Source organism: Ambystoma mexicanum, chromosome 4p (genome assembly GCF_040938575.1).
Source record: "Ambystoma mexicanum isolate Mex_15411 chromosome 4p, UKY_AmexF1_1, whole genome shotgun sequence".
Lineage (NCBI taxonomy): Eukaryota > Metazoa > Chordata > Amphibia > Caudata > Ambystomatidae > Ambystoma > Ambystoma mexicanum.
In genome coordinates, this window is record NC_090927.1 from 158,964,491 (window position 1) to 158,979,003 (window position 14,513).

The 14,513-nt window shown below is 46.9% G+C and overlaps 1 protein-coding gene across 1 annotated transcript in view; it reads left to right on the plus strand.

Moving 5' to 3' along the window:
- DRC1 (dynein regulatory complex subunit 1) overlaps positions 1-14,513 on the plus strand; it is a 742,360-nt gene that overhangs the window by 349,768 nt on the left and 378,079 nt on the right. Inside the window, exon 9 of the mRNA XM_069605601.1 lies at positions 3,919-4,053. Coding sequence (XP_069461702.1) covers positions 3,919-4,053 — 135 coding nt within the window. The remainder of the gene's footprint in view (positions 1-3,918; positions 4,054-14,513) is intronic.

Below are 14,513 nucleotides of genomic sequence, written 5' to 3' on the forward strand. Positions count from 1 at the left end.
TGTGTCGCAGGTACCCAGGGCCCTCCCGTCCCAGTAATCAAGGTGTGGAGAATCTCCAGCCACCGTGGTACTGTGCTTGGCTCCAAGGACAACGCTGCTTTAGTGAAAGTAAAACACCTGGTGAGTTGGGGAGACCGATACAAGACCGGTCTGTGTTGAAGCCAAGGTTGCAAGCAGCAACATTGTATTGGCGAATGCTGGAACGAACATTGTTAAAATGTGTGTGATAATAGACACAAATTAAGTTAAACTGCTGATGAGTGATTGAACTTTAAAGCAAGCTACAATACCTTTGATGGAGTGGTCCGGCAATGCGTGGGTACTCAATCGAAGGTCTCTGTAAGGTACCCAGCTCAGCAGTGTTAAAAGTAGATAAAAGTAGGTCCAAGCCTGGCGGAGGGAGATCAATTGAAAGAGAACAAATAAATTTGAATCGAAGGGATCCTGCGACGGGTTAAATCATGCGCACAGTGAAAAGTCTTCAATTTCGATAAAGTAGAGAAAGTTTGGAATATTATATGGATTTGGACCGAGCCTATCAGATGGAGATCAATTGAAAGCTTTGGGTTAAAGTGGGTCAGAGCCTGGCGGAGGGGGGTGCGGGGTGACTCGAGAATCACCCAAGAAGTTTTGCATGAGAATACTGAGGAGAAAGTATCTTTTGAATGTTTGTTTGTTGCATCAGGCCTTCTCAAGTAAGAGACTTCGAATGGCAAAGAGACGTTGACATTGAAGGCCCTTATACTGAGATTTGAACTGCATCCTTGTGCTAGAGAAGCCAGAGACTGTGCTAAGCTTGGGTGTGCCACCTTGTCCTGTGCTGAAACCATGGGGAAGGGTTGAATATCCTGACATATCATTTCTTGAAAATGTTTCTTTTGCATAACATTGTTTCCCACACTATTTGTATTTAGAAGTAAGGATTGGCAACATGTTTATTAGTATAGGCCCTTTTGTTTTGACAAGACACCTCTAGGACTGCATTATTTTTATTTCATGGTCGTAGCTTGCTTGCATCTTTAGATTTAGGTTTAGATAGGCGTTTTTCAAACCCAATTGAAGTTCAATAAACACCCTTGAACTGTGGTCACTTGTGTCTGTCTTACTGTTTGATACCATGCCTTCCTTACAGTGCCTTATATACCGATGCTCTCCTTGGCTCCTGGCACTAGTGGTACCATCAACTGTCCTCCATCTACCCTACTCACTGATTTTTCCTTTGGCCCCCAGCACAAATGACTGCCTTCATATTTCCCCATGCACCACTCAATTCTCCTCTTCCTCACTGTCACCACCAGCGGAGCTGTGGCCGTGAAGAGGTAAATAAGGAGCAATATAGTTTTCGTTATTACTATACTACTTAGCAACCTTCATTGGTTCTCATTACGAGATTGGTGGTAATTCGGCAATACATCTGACAAATTACCAGTAAACTTGTTTATCATAACTGCCACTCAATCCTGTCGATTTACCACAGAACTATGAGTGGTTGAAGGGCGTTGTTAATCCCAATTTTTGGAGTCCATAGGATTTTAGCAGAATTACTGCCTACAGTAGTGCTGCTGATTTTTTACATTAATGATGCGGGAGGTAAATCCTCCAATGCAAGGTCAAACTCAGGATTCAGCAGAGTGGTAAAAACTGCAGTAACTGCATTACCAGCAAAAAAGTGCAGATACTGGGGGAAAACCTAAAAAAACAAACAAATGCCAAATAATTTGGCAGTGAAAAAAAAAACAATACTCGAAATGTCGCAGAAGGGGACCGAGGGTTGCCGGGGTTTCCCTCGCTCCCCTTCTTTGACATTAAGGGAATTCTGGTGTGTTCCCCGCTTCCATAACAAGGAGAGAGGGGGACAAAGAAAGATTTGTTTTTTAAAAAGTGGAACTTGTGTCACAGGGATGGAGCCGTGGCCATGCAGAGGTAAATAAGGAGCAAGAGGTACGTTTTTAAGGGTAGGGGTGTGGGGGGATAGTGGGCAGGGGTCTTATACATGATTATTTCTATACCGTCATGTTGAATTTGTGATTTTTTGATTCAGTTTTTTTCGTATACGAATTAATCACATACATCCTCTTTTCTCTACTACCATCTCTGTCTGTCATTAACTATTCATTTCTTCCACCTCTTCCTGATATTTATTTATTTATTACATTTGTATAGCGCACAAACAGCCCATGGGCATCGAGGCGCTGTTGCTTGCAGGGAGCTTAGTTACAGGGTGGGTACAGCTGGGAAATGCATTTAAACGTTTGTACAATGATACATTAGGGTGCATAGTTGATAACAGTACAAATTAATACATTTGAGATTAGTCAGGCTAGGCTGTTGATTGTGGCACATATTATGTGAAGAGCACAGTTTTCATGGCCTTGCGGAATGCTATGAGGGATGCCTTGCCTCAGAGGGTTGGCGGTAGGGCATTCCAGTGTGTGGCTGCGAGGCAGGGGAATCTAGAGCCCCCTGCGCTAGTTCTTTTTACCAGGGCACACAAAGCATGTTGGCGTAGAGTGTTCTAGTTGGTCTTGTGGAGGTCGAGGAGTGTATCCTTTGTGATATAACCACATTCTCCTTATTTCCATCTTTTCCTGATGTTATCACTTTCCCATTTAGGTCTTCACTCAGCCGCTTTCTGTCCCTCTCAACCCTGGACTCTCCTGCATCATGCCAACCTCTCCTTCTAGCAATCTTCTTTCCTCACTAACTGCCAACAAACGAACTGCCTAACTAACAAACTGTCTTCCCCACAACTTGAGTACCCCCAGCTCTTCCAGCTACCTCCATGACTAGCATGGGATGCTTGGGGGTACAGCATTACCCTCCTCCCCTTGGCTATGCTTTGTATGAGGGAATGCACATGTGTCAGTGATCTATTGAAGGATTCTGATTGGTTGCGTGTGACTGCCTCAGATGTGTTTAGTAAATTTACGTGGGCTAGGCCAAGTTCAGAGAAAGGCTGGCCGCCATTTTGGAATTTAAAAAAATGTACTGAAGGTCTGCTGTACCCCTCGTCGAGTTGTCCATCTAGTAAGTACATCGAACACGTTTTTCTTTCTGTTCTTGGGGCTGGTATTTTCCCGTCCTCTCCACACTCTTGGCGTACAATCTATATAGTATGAATGATCAGTGAAAGCATAGAGGAGCGAGTAGCCAGTGGAAGGGTCTTCAGTTTGCAGACACGCAGCCTTCTTTAACTGTACTTGTCCTATCAAATTGTGGGTTTCAGGGACGGAAGTGGGTGCCGGTTGTGTCAGCACTGTTTTTGGCTTGCGGGGGAAGTTCTTACAGCCTGTTTTCATCTGTTCACGCCTCCGGAGCCGGAGGCCTCTACCACACCACTGTTTATAGATATTGGGAGCTTCAGCTCGCTACGAATTGACTTAACAGAATTAAGAATTGGGTAAAGAATTGGGTAAAGGAGGGGAAGAGGTCAGTTCTTGCTTGCCAGTACTAGGCATTATGGATACATCTTGTCTTTTACTATCCCAGCCTTGAACGGAATTTATATAAAGTCTAGTGGCTTTAGGGATCAGTTTGTTTTGGCTCTTTGCTTGGGAAGAGGTTACTTGAGGGTGTCTGGGTTATTTTCTAGCAGGGTGATTGTGTGGGCTGACTGGTATCTTTGGGATGGGGGTTTCAAAAGGGGACTACATGCAACTGTCCCCCGCCAAGTGAACTAAAGCTATGAGTAACTCATGGGACCTCCCCACAACACCCCCACACCTCAATCTACTAGCTTTAGCTTGATGAGGCAGACAGCCCCATGAGTTATGGCCAGGATGCCTACGAAAAGGCAAGCGACCGTGTTACACTACATATCATGTTTGAATTTAGTCCATAACGTAACATAACAGATAATATAATGAGCAGCAATTTCTCAAACCTTTGCTATTTATTTATTTGTGTTATTTTCTGCAGCATACAGGATGTACTGAATAAATTAACCAGTAAATTGGAGAAACAAAAAATACGTTACAGCGAGGGAAACGAGAGATTGACAGTTGACTATAAAAGGCTGATTGAGCAGTATACGCTACTGCAGAAGAAAATCAGGTAGGCTGTCTCACTCCAAAAATCCTAAATCTGTGGATGTGTGAATCATACATGATGTGTTGGCAAATATGTTCAAGCTGCACAAGAAAAAGAAAATAATTGATCTGAATCTTATTGTTGTATGCCCCCAACATTTTGGCCTACTGTAAACAATGCAATATTTCTTCCTGTAAACCTTTACTATTCAGGAGAAGTGTACGTAGAAGTAACTGAAAGAGCTCTTTGATAAATTAAACATAAAGAAGGGTTGGATTACAGAAGGAAGGTGATTGTGCAAACCCAGTATTAGATCCTGATGAGGAGCTCACCATGCTCTTTCAAATGGGTTTACATCAGACAGTAAATATGCAAATCTCTGTTATACGACTCCAGAGCTGACTAACATCTGCTTTATTTCATTTTCAAAAATCAGACAGTAAATATATGATATGATATAATATGTCATTTATAACGTGCCTATACTCAAGTGTTTGAAGTTGCGACAAGGGAAGGGAGGGGAAATAGAGGGAGGACAAACAATTAATGATCTTACTAGGCCTAGTGACATTCAGATCACGCAAGTGCAGGGGAGCAGGGAGGGGAGAAGTGCCGTGGTGAGGGGAGGATGGACAAGTGCAGCACAAGCAAAACAGGTAAACAACAAGTAGTGCAGCCAGCAGGTGGCAAGTGCGAGTGTTAGGAGTGCAGAAAACAAGTGTCTGATAAACGCAGGAGAGGGGACTGTAGGGTTACAGATACAGACCACAAGTGCAGGGGGTGCCAAAAGGCAGTGCGGGTGTGCAGCTGGACAGGCAGGGCAGGGAGCTGGGCCCAAGTTCAGAGGGTTGCCAGGAGATCAGCAAGGGAGAGGAAGAGAAAAGGCAGAAGCAAAGAGGAAGGCCTTGAGGTGCTTCCGGAACCGGAGATGTTTCTGCTCAGGTTTCAGACAGACAGGCAGGCTGTTCCAGAGGGAGGCACCAGCCGAAGAAAGAGATTGGCTCCCAACTCGTTGCTTGGAGATGTGACTGACCCTTAAGGAGTTGGAAGTGGAGGAGCGAAGAGCTCGAGTAGGAAGATTTTTCGGTCGAGAGAGTTGGAGGTATCGTGGACCCAGGCCCCAGAAAGCCTTGTGGACGATGCAGAGGGTCTTGAACTTGCTCCTTGCTGCCACTGGGAGCCAATGAAGAGATTTCAGTGCTGGAGAGATACCATCCCTGGGCTTGAGGCCAAGGACAAGTCTTGCAGTCCTGTTCTGGATGAGTTGTAGAGGACGGAGAGTAGAGGCAGGTAGATTTAGAAAGAGGCTGTTGCAGTAGTCCAACCTAGAGAAAACCAGAGCTCTGGAGACAGTGAGCTTCTGGGGGAAAGTGAGGAAGGGAGGAATACCTCTGAGGAGGTGCAGCTGGTAGTTTGACTTCTTAAAGACGTCAGAGATGTGAAGAGAGAAGGAGAGTGTGGAGTCGAAGATGCCACCAAGGTTCTTAGCCTCACAGATAGGAGTAGGAAGAGGGCCCAGAGTGGGCCGTCAAAGAGTGAGAGGAAAGGAAGGTGCTAGTTAGCCCATGAGGAGGATCTCCATCTTACTAGCATTAAGGTAGAGTTCATGGGCGGCACACCACTCCTGGATTGCGGACAGACAATTGGGATCAGAGAGGGAGTAGAGGCGACTGAGGGGAACCTGAAAGCGAGCTGCATGTCATCCGCATAGCACTGAAAGTTTGAGAAGAGAGCAGCTTTGCGGTGGGCAAGAGGTGCCAGGTATTGGTTGAACATCCAAGGAGAAAGATTAGACCCCTGGGGAACACCACAGGTAGAGAGAGAGAGAGATAGTGGAGAGGACGGACCCAAGTTGGACCTGGGATAGTCGGGCAGAGAGAAAGGAGGTCAGCCAGGCCATGGCCTGATCAGTGATACCCAGGTTATCACAGAGTCGGTTGACAGTGAAGAGGGATGAGCAAATTTACCCCCTCCTCCCCCTCCTATAAGGTACATGACACGGAAGAAAGCCAGGTGATACTGTGAACGCCAATACTATTTCGGACCAATTCCTAGTGCTCCAACGTTCGGTACCCTCTCAGCCAGCCGTAGAGGCCAGGTGCAATCCAAGTCTACCCCAGGATGGATGAGAAGCCCCAAGCTGCAACCAAAGAGACCTCAATTGACAGTATTGACTAAAGCGCAGAGAAGCCTCATCTCTGACATTGTTAGAGACACCACGATTTAGCAGTGTTAGATATGAAGTACACGTGCCATCCGCACATCAGGACACAAACACACAACCGAATACATGAACAACACGAGCGTACAGTTCTATAGATAGACAGATACATATACATACTGTCATTGCTTTATTATTTTGTCATTAGCTGAACGCAGCAACGCAGAAACCGCAAGATGCAAAAGATCCTGAGTAAACCTTGCAGGTGCTTATATGCAAATAAACTTATGGAACTGAAGGAGCACCTATGGGACCTGGCAGAGCCAAGTGTGACTAACCTATGGAGAATATAGAATATCATGGAAGCATGGACACTGTAGGAACCGCATAATGGTTCAGGAAAATTACAACAGGCCACAAGCATCTCAGCAAGAGCTGAGGTGAATTCAGGTTAGACATGGGCAAACGTGTGGGACAGGACCTGCTGCCAAGGCCACCAAATACAAATGACATTCCATTTCCTGAACAACAGTAACACTAGCTGCAATAAATATGAATAATTCTTCATAATTCAGAGCTGCAGAGCTCCAAATCATGGTCTCTGAACACGTGACTCGGCCGACTCAGACAATGGACAGAAACTAGCGCTGGGAAAGGGAGTCGATCTCACACCACCAGACAGAAGCTTGCAACAAAGATGCTACAATGTGAGACAAGTGTTGCATGAGATGTACGAGCACTCTCATAGTCTAAGGTGGTACACACAAGTTACAGTGCAGACACATAGGGCCTCATTACGAGGTGGGCGGTAAGGGTTAATGGGCACCCTTAGCGCCCTATTCCGAAGTCCCTTAGCGGGAGCAGCTAAGGGACCAGGGAGCTAATAACGGGCCCGCTACTAGCGGGCCCGTTATTAGCTCCATCCCCATTCCCATTGAGCCCTATGGGGGCTCGAATGGGAATGAGGAATGGTTCTCGGAATGGGGACTTACCGGGTCCTCCAAGGTTGGAATGATCCGGTAAGTCCCTATTTCGCCGACCCGGACCCGGAATGCGGTAAGGGGGTAGCCATGGTGCTAATAGCACCATGGCTACCGCCTACCTCGTAATGAGGCCCATAGTCATTCTCATTTCCTTGAGAAGGTACACTGAGAACCTTTGCGGATCCCAGGCCTGGGGAGGTCACCTCTAGCCAATCACAGTTCAGAATCCTAGGGGTGGGTAGGAACGGGCAAGAACCAATGGTAAAACACTCACACTGCAACATTGTAAGAGATAGCAATTTTGGGATGAACCAGGCCATCCACCTGACATGCGAGCACCAGTAGAATAACTAATATAGATGATTATATAGGTTATTAGGCTCCTGACGACCAATCCAGTAGTGCAATAGGTTTTCTGGAGAGGGGCCCAAGTTGTGACGTCACTATGATGCAACTGTTAGGCAGAAACCCGTGCAGCTCTCTTAGGGACCACTGCAAAAGATTTAAGACTACAGGTGTTTGGCAGTAAACCCACTTGGTAGCAGCCTGTACCACACAGATTCACTTGGTAGCTGTGGCTGAGCAGTCAGACTTCCCTCAAGAAGAGTTAGGCAGTATACAGAGCATACAAAATAGGTACAGAAATACAGTAGTACAAGCAAACACTGACCAGTGCTTGAGTGTAAAAGTATATAATTATTTATTTAACACACACTTAGAAAACACACTTGCACTAAATTGATAAGATAAGTTCAAAACAAAATCACTATTATCATATGTACATCCCTGATTACTTGTTGGGCAAGTCTTAGTTAACACCACTTATTTCCAGACAGAGGTGAGCGCTTAACGTTCGATGGCACTCCAACAAGTTAAATAAAAAGGGAGGGAAAAGCAGAATTATGGAAGCATACACACTAAACACTTTTTAAAGAACCACAGCAAGTTCGGAAGGCACAGTCTACTGATGAACAAGGAAGTTTAGGTGCCAGGCCCACTTTCAAGGGAGCCAGGCGGAAGATGCCCAAGATCAGACAGTTACACAGAGTCTTCGAAGTTTGTGGAGGTAGTTCAGAAAAGGTTTAGTTCAGTGCAGAAAAATTTGCTAAGGTGTCCCAGGCTAACCCGGGTTCGAGAGACGAGGATTTAATAAACCCTGTTCAATCGGTTGCAAGGGAAGCCAGGCGGAACACGGTACCTTAAATGGAGAGGATCCTCCAGCGGGGGCAGTTGATCCTGGCAGCGGGTGCAAGTCGCAGCATCGTCCAGAGGAAGAGAAGATCTCATCGTGGAGGAAAGATGAAGGTCGTTGCACTGCCAGGGAAGAAACCAGCCGCGGAGTTCTCCGGTACAAAGGTACTACCCTTTCGGTTTGCGGTAGTGTTGAAAACGTGGTATCCCGGTTGCCGGGGTGCTTGGCACAGGCAAGGCGGCCACGAGATGCTCCAGGAAGCCGAAAAGAAGGTGGACTGGTTATCCCAACCAGTCGAAGGAAGAAGACTCTCCGGGCTAGAGATCTTCTCTGTCGTTGGGAAAAGTGGTGAGACGGTTCAGCAGGGCTCCACCGGTGGTGTCGTCGTTGCAGGCCGGCTCAGCTTCTCCCTCCTCGGATTCTTAGGTCCTGTGGCGACTTCTCAAGTTCCAGTCCCCAAAGCCCTGCTTTTATGCAGCACACCCCCATTCACTCAGCTTAGCTGTCAATCAAACATGCTAAGTGGTGAGCCAGCCGGCTCACCACTTGGGCCAATCACACAAGAGTGCGACTTGAGTTACCAAAGTAACTCAGTCCAGGGTGACTAAACCCCCTCCCACACCCCCTGTGGTACCCAGACAGAGTGGCACCACTTTTGGAGGCTTCTGTGGAGAAGCCCGCCAAAAAAGTGGAACAAAGGGCTCGACTTGGGTTGGAGTCACAGAAGAGAACACAAACACCATTTTAGAATCGAGTTCTGGCAAAGAAATACCAACCAGTGAATTAATATTAAATAAATAAACCGGCGGTATGTTCGAAGCTATAAGAATTAAATAATTAAAGTTGGTAGCCTCGAACAATGGGAAAAACCCATAGAGATATATTCGCGGTCGAATATAAAAAGTAGTATCCACTGCCACCAGCCAAAACTCGATCAGGGGGGACGGAGACGTGCCCCCTCGAACAACAGACCCCGGGGCAATCGAATTGCCCCGACCAGTATGTCCACAATATGATGGTTTGTACTGGTTTCTGTTCATAATTTGGGACTAGTAAAGCCAATGGTGACTTTACATGCCCTGGGAGACAGTAGTCAGTCCCAGGGTATGGAGTCTATGTTGGGGGGTCGCTACGACACCCCTGGGTTACGGCACGGAGGGTGCTGTGTAACCCACATCAAAAAAACACATGAGACCCTATGGAGTAAAAGACCCCATAGTCCATAAAACACATGGGAAGTTAAAGGAACACCTCAAATCATGTCTAAGAGTGGGAGCAAAAAGAATCTCACTCTTAGCAGGAGAGAAAAAATTAAACCCCAAAAATCCAGCAAAGCTGCTGGGGGACTCACTAGGTTTGGGAAATTAGCCTTACAGAGAATTCTCCCTAACAGCAACTGTAAGCCAAAACTGGCCTGCGAGCCAAGAGACGGTGAGTGGTCCACGGATTTCTTCTATCCTTGTTCTGATTCCTGTTGGTTTGGCTGTAATAAACCACAGTTTGAACTTGCTGTCTCACTGGGTCTACGTTCCTTTTTGGGGGAAGGTGTTGGGCCTTCCAAGAGGCAGCAAACTTCTAGTGGCCCTATACTCTACCTGGAAGTCTGTCCCAACAACAGTATCAAAAGCAGAAGAGAGATTGAGGAGAATGAGGACAAAGGGATGGTTAGTGTCAAGGTTTGAGAACAGGTCTTCACAGATGTTCAGGAGAGCAGTTCCCGTGCTTCTGGCCGCTCTGAAGCCAGACTGATGGTCTTAGAGAAAACTAACAGATTCACTGTGAAGGTTAAGCTGAGATATAACCAGCTTTTCCAAGAGTTTGCCCAGAAAAGCATTAATGGAGGTCGGGCGATAGTTAGCCGGACAGGAGTGGTCGGCTGAGGGTTTCTTAAGAAGAGGGTGCACAAGGGAGTGCTTCAGGGGGGAAGGGAAGGTACCATTGGTGAAAGAGCGATTGCAGAAGTCGGCCAAGGCTGGAGCGAGGGTGTCAATATGGTCCTTGATGGTTTTGGATGAACAGGGAAGAACCTGTTTTGACGAGATTTCATGGATCGGACTTGTCTAGAAACCTTGCCAGGGCTGGACAAAGGAAAGGAAGAGAAGGAAGGAGGAGAGGCGGCCACAGGAAGACGAGAGGTAGAGGAAAGAGTAGAGGAAGAACGTGCCGACGAAGAGAGGGAAGGTAGGATGTCCATGGTTTCAGAGATAAAATGTGAAGCCAAGGCCGTGCAGAGGACCTGGGAAGGAACATGAGAGGTAGCGACTGCAGCAGGATTGGCCAGCTCCTTGCAGATTTTAAAGAGTTTGGCCGAGTTGTTAGATGCTGCAGGGATGCAGGCTTCAATGTGAGCTCTCTTCTTAGTGCGGAAAGAGAGTCAGTAATGCCTTTGGAGCAGGCGGCAGGCCAGTTTGTCAGAGGGTGCACAAGATTTCCTCTCAGCCACCCTACACTTGCATTTAAGGATGACAAGGTCTGAGTCGTACCAAGAGTTGCACTTGGCTTTGGGCTTCAAGTGGATCCTCATAACAGGAGCAAGTACATCAAGAGTGTCAGAGATAGAAGAATGGAGGTTGGAAAGGTATGTGTCAGGATGTGAGTCAACGGGAGGTGCATGAGGGGGAGAGAAAGTGGTGGTGAAAGCCTCAGCTGACACACGCTTCATGGGTCAGATGACCGAGAAGGTGGGTGGCAGTGCAGGGGGTGGCTCGGCCTGAGGAGCAGGAGAAAGTGTTCACTCCAGGAGAAAGAAGTGGTGAGAGGGTTAGAGAGAGGGAGGTCTGAGGAGATCAGAACATCCAAGGTGTGCCCGGCAGAGTGAGTCGGGCCAGAGGGAAGAATAGAGAGAGAAAGAGAATCACAGAGGTTACGAAAGAGTCCAGAGGAAGGACAGGAAGCATCCAGTTGGATGTTAAGGTCTCCGAGGAGGAGAGTTGAGTGGTAGAGGCAAGGGGGTAGGAGGAGATGTCTGCCCACTTGCCAGGCATTCGGTAGATAGTATCCACAGTGAGAGAGTGGCCAGGAGAGAGAGAAAGAGCCTGCAGACCGGGTATTTAAAGGAGGAGTAGACCTGCATAGGAATGATAGAGTCAGGGATCCACTCTGGGAAGATCAAGGCTATACCCCCCACTGGGACGGTTGGATCTGGGTGCTGAGAGGTCTAGTTCTTCCAGGAGACAGCAGATGTCGGAGCAGTGTTTGACAGCTGAGTGAGATTTGAGGGTGGCCATGTGGAGAAGGTTGCCACCCTTGAAAGACTTCAGTGGAGGTGTACATATCACAGTTACGCCCTGCGGAAGTGAAGGATCCCAGTGGTGGGCAGAGGAGGAAGGAGGAAGGAGGAGAGGGTAATGTAGCTAAGGAGGAGGATGTAGATGCCAGAGAGGTGGTGGAGGAGGGAGGCAACAGGGTAGCCAGAGAAGAAGTAGAGGGAGGCAAAGAGGTGGCAGAGGGTGGAGGCAGAGGAGCCGGAGAAAGGAAAGGATAGAATATAGCATAGATACACCCACCCCTCGTCCTCTCCGCTCTCAATCCCAAGTTTTTCTTTCTGTTTCTAATCCCCCTTGCGCTCAGTCCTGTTTCTGCTCCTTTGAGCTTTGGCTCCTAAACTCTGGAACACTCTTCCATTACACATTTGATTTATCTTTTCTTATTCTCCCTTTTGCACTACTGTAAAATCCCATCTTCTTGCCTCTGTACCTTAATTTCCCTGCTTTTGGTTGGAATTTTGTTTGATGCATTGATTGTTTGTACCGCCTTTTATAACGTATGTGCCGCGGTTGGCCTTATAAATAGAAAATAATACACATAAATGATTGTATTGTTGTAAGGGTGTTTTGAGAGTGGAGACCTAGCTTCAGAAAGCAGCAGAGGACTTTACAAGTCATCGGAGGAAGTACAAAGTGAGGGAAGAAGATTGCAATGGATCAATACAAGGGAGTTAACACCAGGGTAGGGCGAGACCAGGAAATTTGGCAGGAAGGACTCTACAAGCAACCAGGGGAGGATACCAGGGAATCAGATCTATTTACATTTTGGTGCGAAGTAGAGAAAGTGAGGATCTATGTGTTAAAGATGAGCAATACTTTCCTGAAAGGGAGAAACGAGGGGTGAGTCTGTTGTTGAGAGGGAGGATTGTCCAAAGTCTCAGGGCATAGACAGGGAAGGCCTGTCTTCTGGTTCTTCCTTCCTGCACCGGTGTTAGGCAAGATTGTATGTAATAACCCTGTGGGGGACTACACCAGCCTTGTCCTCTTGGCAGTAGGTATCCTAAATGTTGGAATAGGCCCGTACTGCACAAGTTGGTAGAGTTGCTGAACAGCCAGGCTTATCTCAAGAAGGGTCAATAAGAGATGTAGAGGTGCAACATAGAGATTCACAGTGACAAGTATTCAAATAACCCTTACTCAAGGTTTCTTATTAAAATAATTATTTAATAATTTAAGTCAGTTTTAAAATGAGCCTTCTTTAGAAAAGGCAATATGCAACAATAAAATACACTTAAAAAATGCACTCCTTCAGTTTCAGTTAAGTAAGTAGATACCCTGTTGGGCTGTCAGCCAGACACATTTCCTACACCCTGAGGTGACTTCAATAGCTAGGACACTGTGGAGATTAATATATCACTTTAACAGTTAATGCAATACTGGAGTTGTGGACAAAGGGAAAGGCTAGGGAATTAAATAAATATTAACAAGTTCTCTGCACAGGTAGGTACTTTACAATTCCCCAATGAAGTATAGGTTAACCCTTTCCCAGCAATTCAAGCAATTTATGTACCACCTATGAGGGACAGTAAAACACAAAGGGCCTCATTACGAGAGTGGCGGAATGGGTTAACGGGTGCCGCAAAAGGATGCGGACCCGTTAACACCATTCTGCCACATTACGAGGTCCCCTCGCGGGACCCGCTCTGCACGTCTGGTTTCACCAGACGTGCAGAGCGGGTCCCGCGAGGGGAAGAGGGAGCTAACAACGGGCCGGTCGTAATCGGCCCGTTGTTAGCTCCCTCCCCCATTCCAATTCAGCCTTATGGGGAAGGTCCAGGCCCGGGTTCCTGGAGGGAGGAATCACTGGGCCCTCCGAACTCGGAATGGCCCAGTAATTCCCCATTCTGGGAACCCGGACCCGATTTTGGCAGCAGCCATGCCGCCAATAGCGACATGGCTGCCGCCAAAATCGTAATGAGGGTCAAAGTCAATGGGTCAGAAGAGTCTGCAGGGAGCCAGGACAGCCAATGTCAATTGAACAAAGTCTAGGGGAGCTGAGGCCCTTCTGGTAGATAGCACAAAAGTCATGCACAATGTTATAAAAGAGAGTTTTTTAAAAAAGAATCACGGTTGGGCCACAAGCTGCAAGGCTTGTTAAAAAGCAAAGATGAAGCAACTCTGCAAAAGGCAGCTTATGCAAGTCTCCAGTGAGAACAAGCAAGCTACAGGCAACAAGAGGTAACTACCCCTGGTTAGACAGTACCTTAGGTCTGAAGAAAACTGTCAATATCTTGATCTTCATTAAACTCAAACCGGGCATTTAGGTCCCCACACAGGATAACATACGGGCCCCCCATTTCTCACGGGGATAAATCACCCGGTCTGGTAAGTTGTTTAATGATTTAATTATCGCGTTACAGTATAAATTGGAAATTGCAACAATTTTTGATTCTTTATGTGCCCCAACCGGGATCTTGCCAACTACTGTTTGCATGTAGTTGTTTGGGTTGGAAGATTCAAGCAATTCAAAACCCCAACAGTTCTTGATTGCAATTAGCAAGCCTGATGTAGGTCTTCCTTTTACACCTTTGTGAGCTGGATTCAGGTAGACATTTTATCCCTCTATATTTGGCGTGCTCCTCAACCAAGTCTCTTGAAAATATATGATATTGTGTCTCTTGATCGATAAATCGTCACAATACAGGAGATGGGAGAACCCCCCCCCCCCCGTGTGTTCCAGCTCGCGAGCATTAAGGGCTGCTTGTTACAGAGTGGCAGAGTCTATGCATGATTCAATTCTGTAGCTAGTAATCCAACAAGCCATTTCCAGTGTTCTTCAGATCCAGTTTCAGTTTTCCCAGATAACACACTAATCAAGGTTGCTGGAGTATCTTCTTGTCCTCTTCCTCGGGTTCCCCCACTGGATCTGGTTCCTGATTGAG